The sequence below is a fragment of the Dryobates pubescens genome, chromosome 15 (assembly GCF_014839835.1).
Source record: "Dryobates pubescens isolate bDryPub1 chromosome 15, bDryPub1.pri, whole genome shotgun sequence".
Lineage (NCBI taxonomy): Eukaryota > Metazoa > Chordata > Aves > Piciformes > Picidae > Dryobates > Dryobates pubescens.
This window is the reverse complement of record NC_071626.1, coordinates 12955001-12976338: the sequence shown is the minus strand read 5'-3', so window position 1 is coordinate 12976338 and position 21338 is coordinate 12955001. Positions and strand designations below refer to the sequence as shown.

Sequence of the window (21338 nt, the reverse complement as noted above, 5' to 3'; positions counted from 1 at the left end):
AGGAGATTGGGCTGCAGTTGCCAGGTGCTGAATGGAAACTGCTTGTGAATGTGAATACTTCTGCCAGAGCAATGGCCAGGGGATGTGGTGGGACTGGAAATTCAGTCCACCTATGTGGATGGTGAGGGAAATAAGAGCTGTCAGACAGCAGTGAAGCAAGCTGGTTGCTACTGTGTTAGGTGTAGGGACATTTATGCTAGCCACGCCAGAGACATCAAGGGAAACCATGTGCGTAGGATATGCGCAAGAGCCCAAGACCACCTTCCTCCTCTGGGCAACTTCAAAGTGCAACCCTTCTGCTCTGTTTGAAAGTATCTGAAAGCTGTTCAACTCTGGAGAGGGGCTCCTTTCTGGAGAGGCAATTAGACTGAACCCCATTTACATCCCCCAGTCTGGAGTGTCCTGTACAGTGTCTGAGACTGCCCTTCATCCCACCTTCTCCTACCTCCCCAGGGCCCTCTCTGCACTGCCCATTCACGCAGGGAACCAAAGGGGCTCTTCCCCCAAACCCTAACCCAATCCAAGTAGTATCCCCTCTGCACACACAAAATTGTGACAGCGTCAAGGACCTGAGACAGCATTAAAGTTCTTGTCCTGCTTCTGAGATTTCCCTGCTCACAGGATCTGACCTGTTCTACTCTAGCCCTTCAAGAGCACAGTGCTGTGTACAGGTTAAGTAATTCCGCAATTTGTTTCTGTCATGATCTTATCTCCAGTGAAGTATGTTATCAAAAAGCCCAGGGTTACCTCTTTCTCAGAGCTGGCAGGGTAAGCTCAGGGGGAATTCAGCTCTGGTTCTTTCAGGGCATGGTATCCCCTGCCATCCACAAGCACGTCTCTTTTTATGGGCACCCATATCTTCATATCCCAAGTTACAGTGTATTAAAACCTCTCTGAAAGTTATCTTGCTGTCCCACAGAGAAGGCCACCTCTCTGTCCTCCCTTTGCAGACGGAGCTATTTCTGATGTGCCCCTTAGCTGATCCTGGCTAGGTCACACACCGCAGTACTACACCGCTCTTGCCTTCTCTCTGAAGACAGTGTAACCAAATTTTGCTCTCCAGAGACAAGAACAGCACAATGTTTCCTCTGCCCAAGAAAGGGCACTGAGAAGGTCAGGCATCCCAGAGTCCTGCTTTCAGCACTTTTGGGGGCCTCTAGGAGTGCTATGTAAGGACTGGAGCACAGTGTGTCAGCCTTTCTTATGGGGACAGGCAGCTTATCCTAACAGGAGGTCAGGCTTTCCCACCCCAAGAGTAGTCTCACTCCCCTCTCATGCAGTCTGGGTGCTTTAAAAGGCCATGTTGAATCACCACAACCTACCCATTTTTGACCTGTTACCATTGCAGGTATTTATACCATGTATGAGCCATTCATTTCAGAGGGATACAGCATTAATATTTGTTTATTTAGATTAATTCAAATGGTTATGTTTGAACATCAAAAAGTCTTCTCTGACAGCTGCTGGCACAGTTTGAAGTGACAAAGAGACACATTTTAAAAGAACACAGTCCTGTACAGTCCTTCTGTGCTTAATTGCTTTTTCCAATAATTTCTGCATCCTTTGAGGAATAACCTGTCCCTTCTCCAAATGTGATGTCAGATCTAGGCATCTTAAAGACACCCAGAGGAGGCCACTTCCCTATGTAAGCAGTGATGACAAGCTCTCTCTCCAGCACCATCACTGACCTTGGCCAAGATCACTGAAAAGGAAAAGGGCCTTATGAAGGGGCTTCTTTGATCACGTGATGCAGAGCTGGAGATGCAGACATCAAGAAATCTGATCATAGAAGAGAGGAAGGTTACCTAAAATATTAGCTTGGGATACATTAGAGAGGCATACAAAGATACACAGAGTATGCAAAGATAGAGCAAGCAAGGCTTTGCTGTACATGTATAGGTAAATTCCACCAATCAAGAAATACCTTTTTTAAGATACCAGTTTCATGATCTTGTTTGGATGAATGATAATTGACTAGTGCAAAAGAGCCTTTTTTGCACTGGAATATGCTTCAGATGGGTGTATGTATACCTACCTAGGTATTTAATTCTGATTGACCTGTGTGGTTACCTTACAAAAAGCAGTTGCATTGGCCAGGTAATGCCAAAAACCATTTTGTTACACAACTTTAAATTTCATTAAGCATGCAAATAAGAAGTCCTATTTAAAATGCAACTTCTTGGTACTATTTGAAGCACATATACACAAACTAATTTGTTCTGCAGGAAAATCTACTTTCAGTAGATTTCCTCTGCTTTTAAAAAGAATGAGCATTTAGTTTTTTGTCATCTCTCAGTCTTGCTCCCAGTCAAGCTACATTGTACTGATTTGGCTTGAATTATTGCCCATTTAAACCTGCATAAAGGGACACAGGATCTGATATGTGGCATCAGTACTCTTTAACCATTCCAGCTCACATAAAAGACAACCACGAATCCTGGGTTCTCAGTATCACTATAGATTTACTGTTGCTGTCACTCATAACAACAGCCAGAAGCAGAGGAACTTGAAAAGCTCTCTGAGGAGTAGTTTGAAAGTCTTCACTCTTGCAAAGAAGCTGGTTTTTTAATGGTGAATAGTTACCTTATGGCTCCTTTTATATTAACAGAGAAAAATATGGGCTAAAAATAGAGGCCAAGCAGGACTGAAAAATCTACACAGATATTGTCATGAGAGAAAAAAAAAGGCAGAGATAAAAAAGCTTACTTCAAAGCACAAAAATGATACCATTTTGCATAAGTACATGTCTACTGAAAAGGATTTCAGCTGGTATCCTTAGATTAATGTTATTACCTTTCACAAATACAATAGAAACAGCTGTACTTTCTATCTTCCTAAAGGCTGAGGCTTACATTAAAGCTGCATTGATTTTCAAACTATAAATACAAGAGTAGTACAATAGTAGGTATGAGATTCATGGACTTTCAAATCCATCTCCATCCTCTGGATCTTCTAACAGAAATGTGACTCTTGGAACATGTTAGTACCATGATGCAGAATTGTTTCAAGCTAGAAATACTGCTCTGCTTTGCTTTCTTTTATTCTACTCCAATGTATAAATCATGACCTTCTTCCTCCTTCAACTAGGGAGTGACAGGGAGGCATTATAGAATGTGAACCAGTACAAAAGGGCATTTAATTGATTTTAGTGAAAGTTAGTGAATAGCATACAGAAATAGCTTCCTGAGCAGCAGAGTTCTCTCTCCATGGCTGAGACATTGAGTTAAGCTGGAGTCAACCTTGCTTCCATTTGCTGCCTCAGTCAAGCTACGCTTAATAAAACTCCCGAGAAAGGGAGATTGAAGCTCGTGGGAGAAGGAAGGAAACTCCCAAAAGTATCATGGCTCAGGAGCCGTCTTGAAAGATACCATGTTTGATATTGAATGCACTCAGACTGGTACAAAGCTAACCGTGTCTTCCATGGCTATGGTAGGGTCTCTAGCCACAGATACAGTGCGCTAGAAATTGAAAGGCTCTGACGTCTTTGCTTATCCTCCATTTCCATGGTGTTGGTATCTACCTCCTGGATTGTGAGACTGGAAAGTTGGGAGATACTTTGCAGCAGCACTGACTAAAGCACTCTCAGATAAGGACACATACAACACAAGGTAGCCTTCATATGTTAGCCTTCAACAGTGACTAACTGAATATATCTATTAAGAGAGGTCTCCCCTTTCCATAAGCTGACTGGTCTTGAAACAGCTCTGAATCCATGATGTTACACAACATTATAGCCAGTTGTAACTCTGAGACTGGGCTAATAGGGGTTTGATGCTCTTTTAAAACATCTGCATATTTTTTTTGCTTGTATGAATGTTAACAAACACCCCTCACACCCAACTGCAAAAGGACACGCAAACTTGCCTTTAGGTAAATCCTCTGAAGAGGGTTTTTTTGTGGGTGCTCTACTGAGGTACAGACTCTGTGCTCTGGATAAGCAGTCTCAGTGCCTTGCTTATGGACTCTATTCTGCAGACCAATGACACATCACAGCATACAGAGTCCATGATTTGCACAAACCCATTTTGGGATTGGTCCTTGTGCAAACACAGTATATTTATATATGGTGACACCTGTTTGTTAGTGATGCTGCAGCATGCCTGAGTTCTTTGCTAGCACTTGTGCTTTGGATGAATGGCGACATCACATATTTGGAGGGGGGAGGGATGTAGTATATTTCAGGATAGAAGTGCTCTATGTAAAAGCAGAGATACAGAGGGCCAAGCAGTATATGCATACGCCCTGAAACGTCTAGGATTTGGAACTCCATGGGAACCCTGCAAATATGTGAGGGATTGAGGGAGAATTACTGTGAGAGAAAGCAAGGTGGCTTAGCCTGTTAGGCATTGCCATCCTGCTCCTGGGTCCAGGGTGGTGATGCAACCTCACAGCTGCAGCAGACTGACTATAGCTCTGCATGGTGGAGACCTCCTGCTAATCTTTGGCACAAAAGATATGGATGGAGGTTATCCCCAGATAGCCAGAACTAAGGTCATTTTTATGCATCTGTGAGAAAAAACAGATTAGTATTTGAAGGCCAAAATAGTCAAGGGTCACCTGCAGATGTCTATTTCTCTGCTAATCTATAGTAATTAAGATACATAACATAAGCATTTATGCAGTACACAGGAGGATAATAAACTGAGGCTAGATGAAGACTGGCTTCTAGTCAGTAGCCAGTCATTAGCAAGTTACAAGAAGTCTTCATTTTATCTTCTGGAGGGCATTGCAAAGGATCCCCATCTCACCTGCAAAGGAAATCAGAGCAGTTAATCCACCTGCTAGCCCATTTCTAGCACTCCTATATATATTTACCCTTTAAATCCATTCCCTGAAAGAATAAGGTGAGCAAAGAAGTGCTGGATTGCACATTTAGTAGGGTGTTACTGGAGTAAGGTCTGCAGTCAGCCCTTTGCCTATGGCTCACAGGATCAGGGCTTGCTGGCTCTCAGCAGGCTAGCCAATGGTAGGTGGATAATGTATGAAGGAAAAGGCTAGAAATGTGATTAAAGACAGACTTTTCTTTTTCTTCCTTACTGAGAACAGCTTGACATACATCAGAGCCCATAACAAGGCCTTCTGGCCTTTTCTAGCACCTCCACTAAACTTGATATTTCAGATGTAACAAACTACAGTCAGATGGAAATGCTGTTTTGAAGCTTGTCTAGAATTACAAAGCAATTTTTGCACCAGAAAGGAGATGTGTCCTGCTTTATCTTAGCTGGGATCAGAGCATTAAATGCCACCAGACAGAATCTGGTTTGTGGCTACCATTTCTGATCCGAATTTTGAGGAATTCAAGGTAAAAATTATAGTTTTCCTTACTATTGATAGTGTCAGCTAAGTTCTTCAGCTGCTTTGCATTGTCCAAGACTTCAATCCTCTGGGTGTAGGGATTGTACCGAACAGAGAAAGGACGAGGAATTGTTTGAGCAAATTTCCTGAGGCAAAAACACAAAAGCATATACAAACATGAGAAGCTCCTTTTTTTTCAGTAGCTTGCTGTTTTCTTGTTGTGTGCATTTATTGGTGAGGGGAATAAGAAAATCTGCTGGAGGAAATAACTGAAATTCCAGCTAAGTGATCTGAGACCTACAGCATTCTGTACACCCTTGAATCTGCATTTGTCCTTGCCACCTTTGTTTTTTACCAAACAGGACTAATTATGCTATTGGCATGGCAACAGTGCTCATGCTATAGGCCAACTATGTAGCTATTAGGATTTGCCAAACATGAAAACCTCATTTTCCTCTCAGTAATGTAAAACACAGGAATTCTGATCCAAGTCTGCAGTTCCTGGGGAAATGAGGTCATGCACCTATGCCATCCTGGTGTACCAAGAAGCAAGCAGAGTGCTAACTTCTGGCATGGATTTGGTAGTGGCCTCCACATTATTGCAAAGATAGGGGATAGTCAGTGAGTGAAGCAGCATTCTTGCTACCCCTTACAGGCTTCCCTGACGCAAAATAGTTAATTCCATGGCAGAAGCATCAAGATTTTGGGGTCCTGGGAAAACATTTATTTGCATAACCACAAAACTGTGGAATGGAGGACTCTGAATGGGATGAGACGGTCAGAGCTATTGTTCCATGCTCCATGTAGACCCCAGCAGGATACTGGCTTATATATCTGCTTCAGATTACTGCACACTGAAAGAGGAAGGAAAGCACGAAGGATCTGATTATGGAGCTGAAGTACACAGACTGTGACTCAGCATGGTAAGTCCCATATGCCCAGAACAGTGGAATATGCTGGATGCCACCTCCACACTGGCCTTTCAGTTTATTCCTGATTATTACCAGCTAAGGCCATTGTCTCAAACAGAGTTCACTCTGTGCAGGCCACAAGGTGTGACAATGGAAAAAAAAAATATGTTGGCTATGATGAAAGTTTTCAGTGCCATCAGTCCAGTTTTAATAAGAGGAGAAATCCTTGTTAAAAGACAGTCTTCTTAAATCTCAGCTAAAGTTCCTAATCAGAAGATGAACGCCTTAAAATGAAATATTTTACGTCAGCCTCAGAATAATTTTCCAGGGAAGCTTTCTATTGCACACAAACACACATAGCCAGGTGCAAGCCACAAACACAGGTACTGGACCCACCTCTGTTTCAATTTAACCACTTTTTCAATTTGGTCATTGAAACAAATAAAGGAAGCTCCAAGACAGCTCATATAGAGTAAGGCAGCGTCTTCCACTTTCTCAAGGAAATTGCTACACAGTTAAGGAAGTATAGAGAGGAAACAGAAACTGTGTGCAGGTGGTTAATAGCACAAACCAGAAGAGAAGGCCATCTTTGTCAGGTATTACACCAGAAAAAAGGGCAGAAGGAGATGCTGCAGGTTTACAGCAACTGAGAAAGCAGCAGAGGAGGTAGCTAGGAAGCCCTTGGAGCTGGGGAGCCTAGGGGAGCAGAATATCTTGGGTCTCAGTATGTGTTTATCTGTGAACGGGAAAGAGAGAAAAGACTCTAGGTCTGACACAACTCCCTGTGCGGCATCTCCAAGTGAAAGATTTGTTGAGTCTGAACCAAGGCTGACCCCCAGTGGCTTGGCCAGCATCCAGGAATACAGTGGTGTTTTTTAAACAGAAATAGAAATACTGTTGTGAGATGGAACCCAAGCTGAACGCTAAACATAGTCTGAGACATTCCTGTTTCAAGAACCAGAAATGAACCTGGACCATCTGTTGAACTGGAACGGAATCTGTATTTGAGTCACAGATGACTGAAAGATTTGCTGTGTAGCCCTGTAGTCTTGTAAACACACTGCTGGTAACAAACTGGAGGCTCTGTACTAAGCTAACCACAGAGGCCTCCTGACTGGGGTTATTAGGCTTGTTTGGAGTTTTGTTAAACTGTAGTAACAATTGTCTAATGACCATGTAGTTATTACCTAATTTGTTTTAGTTTTGCTTAATTCTGAATAATTGTGTGCTAAATTGCCTGCTGTTAACAATTTTATATAGGCAGGAATAGCAAGTAGTTACGCTGTACATAGTGAGCTGAAGTCTTGATTCTGAAGTACTGATGCAGCATAAAGGAGCACCATCATGGACTGATCATAGAGGCCTTAAAGGTGCATGCATAGGATGATGCTGGTGGTTCTGGGCTATCAGCAACTCCCTGATGGTCAGTTAAGTCACAGCAAAACAAATTTAGGAGCTAAGAGAAAAACAAACCAACAGCTTTAGAGGAAACAAAAGGGACAAACAAAAATATTTAACATAAATAGTAAAGTCAAGTAACACAGCGATGCAGACCGGTGTAGAAAGAGCAAGATGTAAAGCATGTTAGAATACATTAAAATGACCTTATGGAAACCTTGGGCTGAGGAGGAAGAAAGGAAGTATCAACATCATCCATCTCCTCACAACAAAGAAGAAACTCCATTCATTATCATCATGGCCCTGATCTGAAGCCCTCAAGATGCTGATTACTTCACAATTCCATGCCTGCTCCTCCCCGACCCCCCCCCCCCACCCCCACCAGGCCAAAACTGTTAACACAAAAAAGAAAGAGTGAGCATTACCAAAGCAAAAAAAGTAGATACTCAAGAGATACTTTGTGTACGAATTTTTAACTCTACTATTGTTAAAGAGATTTGTTTTGTACTAATTAGTTAGCTTTGCCTCTAAGCTTTAGTATCATTGCAACTGGACTAATATTTTTTGTTGCATTTGGGCTGTACACATTAAATTCTGACTACAAATTCTTGGCTTCATGCATGATGTCTTACTGCCTATAGCAAGATTTTGAGTGTAACAACTGGTTAGTCTCTGGGTATTGCACAGCTTTATGTAATGCCTCTCAAAACATTACTGTCAATCCAAACCATTGTAAGTCAACGGGCAGCATTGTATTGGCAATGGAGAAGAAACTGGGTCTTCTGTGGGATGGTTGGGTTACCTTAGCTTTTCTTTTGCATCTTTAAAACTTTCAGCAACATAGTAGACAGGCTGGAACTCTGTAACAGGATACTTCTGCACAGAAGTCTTCTCCAGGGCAAGAGGCTGAATCTCAGGTTCACTTGATAAACAATACTACAAGCAAAAAGGTAAGAAATGTATTACTATGTAAAAGTGCTTGAATTGGCTGTGAAAGAAATATGGAGCTACTGAATGCCACCCAGTTTCAGACAGGAAATAGTTGCTCCCATGGAATACAATGACAGTGTCACTAGGAAAGAATCGGGTATGAGTTCCCTGTGTGATATACACTGACACATTTATTAGAGATCTTCAGTGAAGCACAACATTTCATGCTACTTCTATGCACACAGTATGAAGTCAAAATAAGGATATGAAGACATTCTGAAGTGAAATTTAAGCAATTATAAACATCTTTGGAATGTTGGCTTATAGAACACACCTGCAGCTCTCCAAATGATGACAGCAGCCCTGCGCCGTATGCCTTCAGTGAATCGCCCTCCTTACACAGTCCAAACTCCACTGTAAACCAATACACCTAGCAGCAAAATTAGACAGAAATGTAATTCCTCTACCAAAACAAGTAGGTGCACATCACTGATTTGCATATATGTGGAGTCTGCATCTCTATTTAAAATGTTGCCATGTGTCAAGTATCTACTGTATAAATACAATAAATGTCCCCACAGACTGGAATTCTTCTCCTGTGAAAGGGGCTCAGTGCTTCAGTGTGCCAGCAAATCAGCTGAGTTCCCTGACAATGCATTTGTCTTTTAATGTGCTTACATTTGTTAGCACAGCACAGACAATGAAACTATAGCAATAAAATTTCATTTTGGCTGGCCAAAACGTTTGAAGTTTCAACCTCAGCTGATAGAAGCTTGTCTCCTGTTTCATAAAGAGGTTGTCCAGCTGCAGCAGCAAGAGAGGGAATGGGCTGCTAGAGCAATATTGAAGAAGATAGTGTGTGGTCTTGCCTGACTACTTTGTCCTTTTAAAGAGATACCATCTCTGTCTCAAAAGAACTATCTCATCTGTCAGAAGGTACAAAGATGGTGCAATGCTTTGCCCACATGTGCTGGTGCTGAGAATGCTCATCTTGTTGGCATATTCTTGGTTTTATTTGAAGTTTGCAGCTCTGGATCTCAGTAATCTCCAAGCAGGATCCAGATGAGCCTCACTGGCTGCAGAGTACATTATATGACTGGCAGGATGGAAGAGACATTTGCAGGTAGAACAGCTACTGAAGCTGCCTCCTACAGTTTCCTGTGGGGATGTAGTAACATGTCATCTCTTCTTGCCCAATATGTTTGTGCTGCAGGAAATCTTGTCTGCGCTTCTGTGTTTAATCAAATCTGTCACTTCGAATACAGAGTGTCAAAGCTATTTTCCTTTAATGCAACTGCTTCAGGGTGGGGTTCTCCAATCATAGACTTCACTCTGTTCCCATTCAGCTCTATGGGAGTTCTATCAGTGACTTCAGTGGCAGCAGAATTAAGACAACACAGGGTGCTTTGGAAAATCGATCCCTCGCTTATTAAATTACCGTGGCAAGTTTCTCGATGAAATCATCTGGAGCTCCCAGAGATGCCAGTCCAATTTCCTGTAACAATAAACCATTATTCTTCCAGTTGTTTATTGCAAACATTCTTCCTGTCTTGTCTTACGTAATTTCTCACATTTTAAATGTTACCATCACTTACTACCACACACAAATGTTTACAGGACATGTTCCTATCATGCAGCATCAACTTTAAACCATAAATCTCTCCAGAAATGAAAAGGTCTTGTCCAAGTGACATTTACAAGGCATGATCCTTTATGCCTGGTACAAAGCCCAGTGAAGTCAAATAAAACTTTCCTCTTGCTTTGACAGGCTTTTGATCAGGTCTACAGTCCACAACTGAGAAAATTATATGGTCTTAAAGAGGCAGATCACTGACTCCTATATACCCTAAATTGTTGTAATACAGGGTTGTTGTCGTGGATCAGCATTTGTTGTTGTATAGGTCTTTGACCACCAGCTTCCAGGACAAGATGTAAGCAGGCAAAGATGTTTATTATGTTATACAGCAAAGTTATATAGTCTATCAGAAGGCACATGTGTCACATCTTAATTGGTTATTTTCTACTGGCATGTGTGTAATTGAGGCATACAATAGACTAAGATAACAAAACAATATTTTCACACATCCAACCAAATTCTGCCCAGTTTCTTCTCCTCAGTCACAAGATGTTTACATTCTTTCTGAGTCAAAGACTAAACATCCAAGGCTATCCAAAACCAGCCCTTCTCCTACACTAAATATTTAATTTTGTATTGATAGGCCCTAATTTCAGGACTTTTTCCTGGAGCCTTGAATGAGGTTGGGTTTTTTTCTGAATGAGAGTGTATGACTTGAAAGAGCTTATTCATACCTTGGGAGCTGATAGAGACTTTCCTGGGAGGCAGCAATAACTGAATTCAGAAAACAGCTACACAATACTGTATATACCCAGGTACCTTTCTCAGCTTGCTTCAGTGAGGACCGTGCAGTGTGAACATTAGAATGTCATGTATGCACACACACCCCAAGACCATGGAAGCAGTCATCACCAATTCAAATTCTAATAAGCCAAGGTACTGTAGAGCTTATCTTGAAGGAAACCTTGGTTTTGGGAAGGGGCAGAGCCAGAGGGCAATACTGAGTGCTTACTACCTCCATTAACTTGATTTTCATCTTTTGAACAGGATGTTACTTCAAATCTGGTTTTTTTTTTTCAGCTTCCTGACTGACTGGCTGACTGAGTGACTGACCAATCTCTCTTTGTGTCTTTTCATGTTTTCTGGTAAGACACAGAAAAAAGTTTATTCCTTCACTGAGGTTTGGCTTCTTTTCCAGTGACATTAACACTACCAAAGATTCCTTTCCAGCCTTCTGCCATGCTTTCAGCTGGGACAGTTCCTCACTTTTCTCAGCTTCCACTGTGGCTTCAATAGAAAACAAAACAAAACAAAATCTCCACTTTCCCTAACATTTGCAATAATTCATCTGGTTCATGATGCTGAGAATGATCAACATCTACAAAAAGTTTTTAGATTATGGCTTCTCAGTGGATTTGCCTGTAAAAAACAGCTTACATGACATTTGGAGTTTGAATGTATGAATTCATCTAAGTGATTTGTGTCAAGGTTTCAAGCAATAAATAAATAAATGAGCCTCAGCCACTCTTACAACAGTATTCTTAAAGATGAATCCACCCCATGCTTCATGGGTTTTGGCTCATCCTCTGAATTACCTAGTCTGTGATGTGTTCAATTTTATTAATAATATAAGCAACTTACCTGGGAAAACTGAGCAAAACTGGGATCAGCAAAAAGAGGTACATGTCCTAGTAGCTCATGACAAATATCGCTGCAGAAAAATGTGACATTTGAATGACTTGCAGTGTTGGATGAAGATAGTCAAGAGTGCAAAGCTTTTTCTCCTACCAGCAAATAATGTTCAAGGCTCAACAGGAAAACATTTTGCTCTAAAATTATTCTTGTGATAGAAGTGCTTTTACAATCCATGGTTTTCAGTGCTTTTATTATCATATATTCCTCAGGTGAAGAATGATACACACTTTGTTTTTCCTTATTGAAGAAAACCATCCCTTCAACTGCCAAGCCAGCTCAGAAAAGCCAAGAAAGAAATCACCCCACCAAAGGGAACACAGACTTTTCAGTCTCAAGGATAAGAAATCCCTTTAGATGAAGTTCAGGGTACTTAGACAATTCACTACGGTGTCAACACATGCCCCAAGAGCTTAACTCCAGTCTCTGTTCAGGCCCACAGCCTCCCACTGAGAGGTAGAATCTCATGCTTCCTCAGGCATGACTAGTTTCATCACAAGTTGAAGCTGGCAGCTGGACAGCTTCACAAGCCCTATGAGGAGAGGCTGAGGGAACTAGGGTTGCTTAGCCTGTAGAAAAGGAGGCTCAGGGGTGACCTTATTGCTGTCTACAACTACCTGAAGGGAGGTTGTACACAGGTGGGGGCTGGTCTCTTTTCCCAGGCAACCAGCAATAGAACAAGAGGACACAGTCTCAAGCTGCACCAGGGGAGGTTTAGGCTGGATGTTAGGAAGAAGTTCTCCACAGAAAGAGTGATTGGCCATTGGAATGGGCTGCCCAGGGAGGTGGTGGAGTCACCATCATTGGAGGTGTTTAGGAAGAGACTGGATGGCGTGCTTGGTGCCATAGTTTAGTTGATTGAATGGTGTTGGATGATAGGTTGGACTCAATGATCTAAAAGGTTTTTTCCAACCTGCTTAATTTTATTCTGTTCAGGTATATTTGGGGAAGAACTCACACAGGGACAGCTAGAATTTTCAAAGTCTGAGAAGTGATTTGCTGAGATGGAAAGGGGAGAGAGATAAGATACTCCCAGGAGTCTGCGGAAGACATTTCAGCCTGTGTCTGTGCAGGATGAGAATGAGGTGAGCAGGGAGGAAAATCAGAAGAATAAGGGATAAAAAAATGAAGGTGAAAAGGAAGTTGTAAGACGAAGTAGGAAGCAAAGAAATGGTGAGGGAAGGAAGAATGGCAGCAGTATGAAGCAGAGAAAGAAAACAGTTCTGAAAATGGTGAGAAAAGACAATGGAACAGGGAGAGAGAGAAACATTACAGCATAAAACTGAGAAAGGACTGGTGATCTGGCTTCCTCTGTCTTGCTGCCAGAAGCTTGCTTGCAACATGTTGAGTCATTCCTGCACTAGAATTCACACCAAAGTTTGGGTGGTAATTGCTTAGCTAAATGCCTTAGTACACTGCCCTCTTGCACCCAAGCCTCCACATAAGCATTCCTGCAGTAGCAAAACTGCCTCATCTGTCCCATAAGAACTTTCAGGAGAGGATGCAGCTAGCTCAACAGAAGTCTAAAATTGTACTCAGAAGAGAGCAGCCACTTGGCTGTTCTTCATTAGCTCTGTTCCCAGCAGTGCTCCAGAGTTCCACATGGTTACTATCAGCTGGGCTGACCCTGCTGTTATCCTGTTGTAACTTTACACACTTTCTGCACCAAAGTACTTACGGCTCTGGCGTGTACATGGGTTTGGATGCATGGCGAATATACTGCGTAGAGTGGAATACCCGGAATGCCAGCCCAGCCAAGAAATCCCGAGAGGAGAGCAAGCCTGCAACAGGACGCAGGCGAAATCCAGTGCAGCCTGAAAGGACAAAAATAAAATGACATCTTAAAAATATCTAGCGTGTTTGATTTATCCTTTTCTGGCCTTGTCAGAGTGGGAAAAGTTTGTTGGTTGTTTTCTTTGCTCTCCTTATGTTAAAGAGAGTTGAACTGTGGAAGAGTAAGGTATTTTCTACCCATGTACACCACCACCACCACAGTATCTGAGCATCTGTACCATTGTACCCTTGGAAGCCTTAGATAGGGGCCTGGGACACAGGCCAAGTGATGTGCCTAAGCACCATAGAGAGCCTGTGATAATTTAGGGACTGCTTTTGCATCTCTGAAAGCACCACCCCTAGAAAGAACTGAGGCCTTTCATTTGACTTGGAGCTTTTACATGCTTGAAACTTACTCTGCAAGAATTTTGAGATATCTTCAAGTTGGGGAATGTTGTCCTCCCGGTAGCCACAGTACTTCTCCAGTAGTGGGAACACATGGTTGTGTTCATAACAAGCATGAGTTGGATAGAGGCTCTTCAGTTCCCTAAAGACGGTACCCCATGTTTTCTTTTCTTCTTCTGTGTAGGTGACTCGAGGAATAGGTTGGCCACTGAAAAGAAAATGGATGCTTTCCATAGGAGTAACAGAGAAAATGTTCTATGCCAGCAGCACCATATTCAGGAGCTCTACATGAACTGGTCAGGAGCAGCTGGAGCAGAAGGAGAGGTGCATTACGCCTGACATGCAGGTGCAAAAAGACTCACTTGTCCTTAGGCACAAGCTGGGAAGGAATCTATTGACCTCAGCTGAGATACTGGCCTTGCATTATTGTGGTAAAAGCAAATTGGTGCTTATTTGTCTTATCCAAATGTGTTCTAGAAATATTTGCTGGCTGTTGGTTTCAATTTATTTTCATTTTCAGATATGCAGCAGCTGTTGTATTTCATGCCCTAATGCACATTACATTATTGTTTTGGTTACAAGAGGGAAACTATCAGCTCCAGAAAACTCTGTTTCTTAGAGGAGCAGAGAAATTCTGATCTATGCATTGTGTTATGAAAGATGCAGACTTCAGCCAGTTTAACTTTTTATAATTGTAATGAGTAGTTTTGTGTCAAATCTCACCCTTAGGCCTCCATATGCTTAGCTCATGTTGAAACTAGCAGGAATTAGACAATCACAAGCAATGTAGCCTGGCCTCCTGTGAACAGTCAATTCTTTAGTAATAATGATAGGTCCATAGGTGAATCCAGCAGCTTTGAAAAATCAAAGAGTTTTTAAGTAAGTTAATAGGGTTAACATCACTGCTGGAATAATGCTGGAGCTTTCTAAGCCTCAGAGACCCATTGTTAAACTCCTGATGACACCCTACTATCTCCCACTCCCTCATTTTTGCCTTGAGCCTCAGGGCAGCTTCTCTGGAGCACCATCATTTTCTGTCTCTCTGTATCAACCCTCCTTGATCTGTGGAGCTTCAAACATCATATTGAATTATGAGGATTGCTGGTGGATTGTTGTCACTATAGCACTCCTAAGTAAGCCTCAGCTACCTTTCCAGGCTACAAGGGGGAACCTATGGCTTAAAAACCTTGCAAATTCCAGTTTAAAAATTTCAGGGATTCACTGGGCCAGAAGTAAAGGCAGGCAGAGGGAAAAATCAAACTGAAAGTCATGGAAGTTAAGCATTCAACTAAACCTATGGATAAAGGTATTGAGAGAGAAGGCAAAAGAGCAAAGACAGAGAGGGCAACAGCAGGGAGAAAGAGGACAAAATAAATGCAAAAGAATGAACACAGAAGCTGAAATTGACAGCGGGAAGAAAGGTACAAGACAAGCAACCACAGACCCACCTCACCTTTGTAGCTGGGTAGTACCATCACAAGCAAAGTACATTTACCTTTTTGGATGCTTCACATGAAGCCTGATAACTTTGGTTGTTCCTCTTGTCTTGCTTTGTGTCTACTTCCCTATCCTCCCATGCTGGAGACACCCCTTTGACCTCTCCTCCCTGCTGTAGACCCTGAAAGGCATATCTGCCCAGTATAACATCCAGGGCAAAGATCATAAATTCAGCTGAGCCTTCTTGAATCAACGGCCAGTCACAGACCCCACATACCTTCATTCCACGAGTCCCAGAAGCCCAGCTCTGTTACTGTATCTAACTGGAAATGCCAAAAACTTGACATAAAAAGGTTCTTTTGGGGCATGGGTCCTGGTCTGTATAGGATCTGTTTCCAATGTGCCCAAGGATGGGTTAACAAATCAAATATTAAGAAATTACACCTTGGAATATGATGGTTTCACCTTCCTAAAATGGTTTTGGTTTGAATCTTAAAGGATGCAGTGGTTAACACGGTTTTTGTTTTATTTTGTCATGGGTTGAGTTGAATCTGCTGCTGAAATTCAATACCATGCTCCTGTCATGCCAGCTTCAAAATCAAAGTGCTGGCTAGAGCAAAGAATCATGGGGCATGAAGTTCAGATTGTAACATGAGAGGCTTCCTGTTCTGGTTCTGCTTGCTGTTTCCAGGGTTAGAGTGTTGCCTTTTCCTCGGGGATGGCAGGGGGTCAGGGGGTGGGGGGAAGTCTCTGGCTTCAGCTGCTGCTTCTGTATTTTTCTGCAAATACCCTAATGCAGTTGTGCATCTTATCATCTCATTAAACTCTATCTCAACCCAGAGGGTTTTTTGTGTGTGTTACTTTCTCTTCCATCTGTGTGTAGAGAGGGTGGATTGCAAGAACGGTAGGATTTGGTGAAAGCCTGCAAGCTAGAGACAGAATTTACTATCCACTATGCTGGAAAGGTAAATATTCAGTAGGATACTTATTAATGGGCATTAGATCCGTCCACATCTGGCCACAAAGTCTTACCCAATTTTTCTAACTGGGCTCCTGACTTTTTTCACCTGATTTTTTTCACTTTCTATCAATCAGTCAATTTTGTCTCTCTTTTTTTGATTCAATTATTAGCTCTTCGGCTCCAGGACTATCCTTTCCTTGCAGTCCTGTACAAAGTGGAGCCCTAATTGTACAACATATGTTACCTTCTCCTTTGGATTCACAATTTTTACCAGTCTCAGCAAGAATCAGGCCCAGCAGTGCTGACCTAAATGAATGATGCTGGAAACAGAATTCTATCTCCTCCAGATCTGATCACTGAAAAGAATCAAGCAAGCCTGTTCTAACTGCATTTATCATCCCCATTTATTTTTCCTGAGAAATAAAGAGCTCAAATTGCTGATTGCAGCTGGGTCAGACATGATAAAAGTAGAGTATCAGGCACTAGATTAGCATCAGAACCATAAGTTATTCATTATTTAAATAGCACATGCAGCTCCTGCTTTAATGTAAATGATAGGCACTCCTCCCCCAGCCCTGCTTTAATGGGGAGAATACCAGAAGCAGCTTTATTCAGTGCTCAGGTCTTTGTAGTAGCAATGAAGTCTCTGCTCAATTAGACAACAAAGCAGGAGAAGAGGGGTGTTGTGGGGAAAGAAGAGAGGTGACACTCTGTTTTGAATGTGTGCCTGGAACAATTTACTTTTGTTTTACTGTGATTTGTGGATAAATGGTGAACAGGAAGATTTAAACACCAACAACAGCCATCAGAGAAGCCAACAACAGCCATCAGAGAACCCAGCAACAAGAGGATGCTTGTGGAAAACCAGGAATTGCCATCAGAGTAATAGCCCTAGGAGAGGGCAGGAAATGTGGGCTTGGTTTCTGCCCACACACTGAGAACTCACTGTCTGTAGTTGTAGGCAATATCTGCAAACTCCTTCCTCCGAGCTCGATACACAGGATCTTTGAACCCCTAAAAAGAAACAGTAATGGTCAGTCCTTGCATAAATGCAGATGGTGAACAACCTTCCTCTCACTGAGCACCCTTGGGAGTGACTGGTGCAGTCCAAGAAGTGCAGGAGGGTGATGCAGGGAGCTGCCTCCACACTGCTTGACTCCATTCACACAGGACACTGCTCCTTCCTGGTTTGCAGTGGGCAACAGAGCAGCCATTCAGAGTCCAGCTCTCACTGTCCAAATGCCTTCATTTCCTCATTTCCACTTGCTAAAAAAAAGAAAACATGCTCCTTTACAGCAAGGTGCTCCCACAAGTGCAATACACAGAAATACCAGTCCTCGAATACCATGTCCTTCTGGTTTGTCATGAAGCTTGTTCCAGTTCCTGGCCCAGATGGGCTTATCTAAAGAAGCAGAGCTAAAATACATTAGAGAAACACACTCATCCACTCAATCAGAATTTCTAGGTGGATTTTCAGCATGAACCACTCTTAAAGGTGCTCGTTTTCAAGCTGTTAGAAGAACAGTAGGCATTTGGCAACCCAAAAAGCCTTATTGCACTACACATTCAACCACCTGAAGGGATTTAATTGCTACAGAGAATGTCTAATATACCTTGTGGTTAGGAGGCTGACCTTTGCAGCTAATTACCAATAAAACTAGGGAAAAGAAATATAGTCTCTAAACCTTCATCTAGGATAATGATTCTCTTATCACAGTGTACCTGCTATTTAGACAAAATGTTCCTCAGGCCTAAGAGTGGAGAAATGTTCTTCCAAGTTAGGACACCTTTATGTAGGGCAAATAGCAACAATCCACTGGGTAATGCATCATTTCATGAATGTATCTCTCAGTGGTGCATGGCACAAAAGTATTGAGGGGCCATGAAACACAACCAAGTACAGAAGGCCTCTGAAGTCAAGTGGAAATCTAAGAACATGAGTCAGAAAGAGACAGCCAATGGCCTAAAAATGCACTACCCCAGACTAACCTGGCATAGAGGTTTTTGTGATTGAATCCCATATCACTTAACTACTGAAAACACAGGCTCCTTTAATCCCCCCCTTTTTTTATGCACTCTGTGTACTTCCACACCTATTTACCCCAGCAGCTGGGTTTCCTTTCTAAGGCATAAACTGCTCACTAACTAATTCTAGAAACTAGAGCAGAGATGCTTCATTCCTTTCAGTATCTTTTTTGTTCTGTATTCTTTTTTCAAATACAATCTTGGTCTATTCCTGCATGACACACAAGGGGGCTATTGACTCAGTGTATCTCCTTTCATTCTGCCTTTCATATGACCACACTGAACATCATGAATCATTGTACATGATACATAACACATTTCAAATTAAGCAATAGGTAGTGAATGACTAATCACCCCATCTCAATTAAACTAATAGCAGCAATTTTTGTTGCACTGCATGTGATTTATTTATAATCGCCCTATCTCAATTAAACTAATAGCAGCAATTTCTGTTGCACTGCATGGAACTCAGTGTGTTTTGACAAATGAAAACAAGTTGTTGTTTGCTTGGAGACAGAATAGAGGCAGAAAGTATTCTTGTATATGTAAAAGCTGAAAAACTGCCAAATAATATATGTATATTTTTTAGCAGCTAATCCAACAAACAAAACTTTCTGACCCTACCATTTAAACCGCAAACATTTTGAAACAAGGATCTTGTCTTTTGTTGCATTTCACCATACAAGAATCATGTCAGATTTAACAACCATAATCAAAGATAAAAAAGCCAAAACAAAACCCAGTATTCCTGTCTCTGGGCTATTGTGTGTTGCTTCTGAAGTTTTTGTTGCTAGTGATTCACAAAATGAGTCTGAAGTCACCACATCAGCACCACCTGGGAAAATTAGAGGTGTCTTTGTGGTAGCCCTGTATTCTAATGATCACTATGAATTCTAAGGTCTCCTGATATTTGCTCAAATTAAAGCAGCCTTTGGCCTGATTTACTTCATCACCAGGGACTGAGCTGATTCTAACTCTAGAAATGTGAGACCTAGTCTACTAGATCTGTCCTAAAGCAGAGCAAATGTAAATGACCAGAACATCTGTCCCAATAACTACAAGCATGTTAAAAATGTAAGGCTCTGTTTCTTACAGGATGATCAGCATCCAGTTCTGCTCCATAACTTAGGATCTGATTGGCAAACCTGTCCAGCTCCTCGATGCTTCTTGGAAACCATGGCACTGCAAAACAGAAAAGAAATAGAGACTGGTATACTTCTTCATTCATTGGTTTGGGGCCACCTTCTGGTCTTTCCATCTTTTTACCATAAACATAAAGAAACATAAGCAAGGGGCTAATTTCTTTGGACAGTAATGGTGTTTCCTTGTAGTACAAGAACAAATCCTGCAAGTTGTCTTGAATTTGTGGCTGTTCTGCACAAGAAGATCTAGTGTCTGGTGCAGAGCTGGCTCGTAACGTTTATGCTTTTCTTTTGATTATTCTGGCCTCTTGGCTTACCAAAACGTAGGAATTTTTCCAGAGTATCCTTCCTTTCACAGCACAGAATCAGCTATTTCAGAGGAACAGCAAGAAACCCCATGACAAGCAGGATACAGGATTATTTGACCCGCTGAAAATCTCTTTCTAGGAGCTACTTGGTGGTCTCATTTAAGGCCACCAAGGATGCTGAAATAAAATGATGAATTATATGCTAATACCTCAGATAGGCATTGGATTACTGCAATATTTATACAGTAATGTATTAATTCACTTAATATTTAATTAATATCCTTTCTGCTGCCTCATCTTACATTTTTGGCCCTTTGACCTAGCTGACTTTTTTTCTTTTTCTTTCCCTTCCCTTCTGCTTAAGTCAGATGCTACAGCCATGACTGAATAACCTGTGATGAACTTCTCACAAATAAAAACAATTGCTCTTTGATCCCATGTATACATCCATCTCCAAGAAACTCTGCAGCACTTAGCTCTGTCAGTTCTTCACATGCAATATGGAAAAAAAAAATCCCTTTTGTTTTAAACTAGATTATTTCATTTTATGTTAATTAGTTCCTGCATTCAGATATAATTTGTTGTTATTCACCTTCTCCAGGCCATCTAGGATTTTACAACTCCCTGTCACATTCTTCATCTACCACCTATCTTCCTGGATGAGGCTGCCTGTGTATTTCAAGCACAGAAAATGTGGGCTGTCTTTGAGCACTCTCATCACTTCCAGCTCTTCCACACTTGTTCTAAGGATAGGGCACAAAACCTCTACCTGAGTATGTACTAGATACTTGAGCCATGCAATCATGTCCCATATGCTCCCTACACTGAGTACAAGTCAGCAACATGGATTTCAAGGCTAGTATCACACAAAAACCTGCTGGTCCTAGCCCGGGGGCTGTCAACAGTCTATCAACAAAACATACGGAGTTTTTAGTGACTCTTGCACAAATGGGCATCACATCCTCAGTGCTTGAGAAACAGATCGTTGCCCTGTGTGTCCCTCTGCTCAGCTGGGAGGACTGCCATTCAGCCATACCTCCTTGCCTAATTTTGCAGTTTGTGCAAAGTGAACATCATCTCCAGCTTTGCAGCTGCCGCATGAGCTCCCTGCAGTGCCTTGCTGGTGCGGCTCGTCCCAGACCTGATGGACCACCTATGGGATAAGAGGATCACTGTCTCCAGGACTATTCAGCTTTGCTTTCTGCTGAGCTTAACAACACAGAGGTACTGAATTTCCTAAAGCCCCGAAGGGGCAAAGAGCAGCAGCATATTTAAAGGACGCATTTTGAGTGGCTGCAGCTCAGCCCCACGCAGAGTGCTCGTTCCCCTTGACCTGAAGCACCACCACCTGGCTGCATCGAGCGCTCCCACTGGGAGCTCTCAGATTTGTTTCAGCCCGGCCAAGGAGAGCAGGCAGCTGACGACTGACAGCCAAGGGCTGGTGCCGGGCTGGTCCCGGGCTAACCGAGCTGCACAGACCCCGAC

General features: G+C 42.2%; 1 protein-coding gene across 1 annotated transcript in view; it reads right to left on the bottom strand.

The window, feature by feature from the left end:
* Positions 1-4465: 4465 nt before the first annotated feature.
* PAH (phenylalanine hydroxylase) overlaps positions 4466-21338 on the bottom strand; it is a 39464-nt gene continuing 22591 nt past the window's right edge. The window contains exons 4-13 of the mRNA XM_009908338.2: positions 19497-19585; positions 17325-17392; positions 13992-14188; positions 13481-13616; positions 11752-11821; positions 9973-10029; positions 8869-8964; positions 8407-8540; positions 5326-5441; positions 4466-4748 (exon numbers count right to left, since the gene is read on the bottom strand). Of these exons, the coding sequence (XP_009906640.1) occupies positions 4705-4748; positions 5326-5441; positions 8407-8540; positions 8869-8964; positions 9973-10029; positions 11752-11821; positions 13481-13616; positions 13992-14188; positions 17325-17392; positions 19497-19585 (1007 nt within the window). The 3' untranslated portion in view covers positions 4466-4704. The remainder of the gene's footprint in view (positions 4749-5325; positions 5442-8406; positions 8541-8868; positions 8965-9972; positions 10030-11751; positions 11822-13480; positions 13617-13991; positions 14189-17324; positions 17393-19496; positions 19586-21338) is intronic.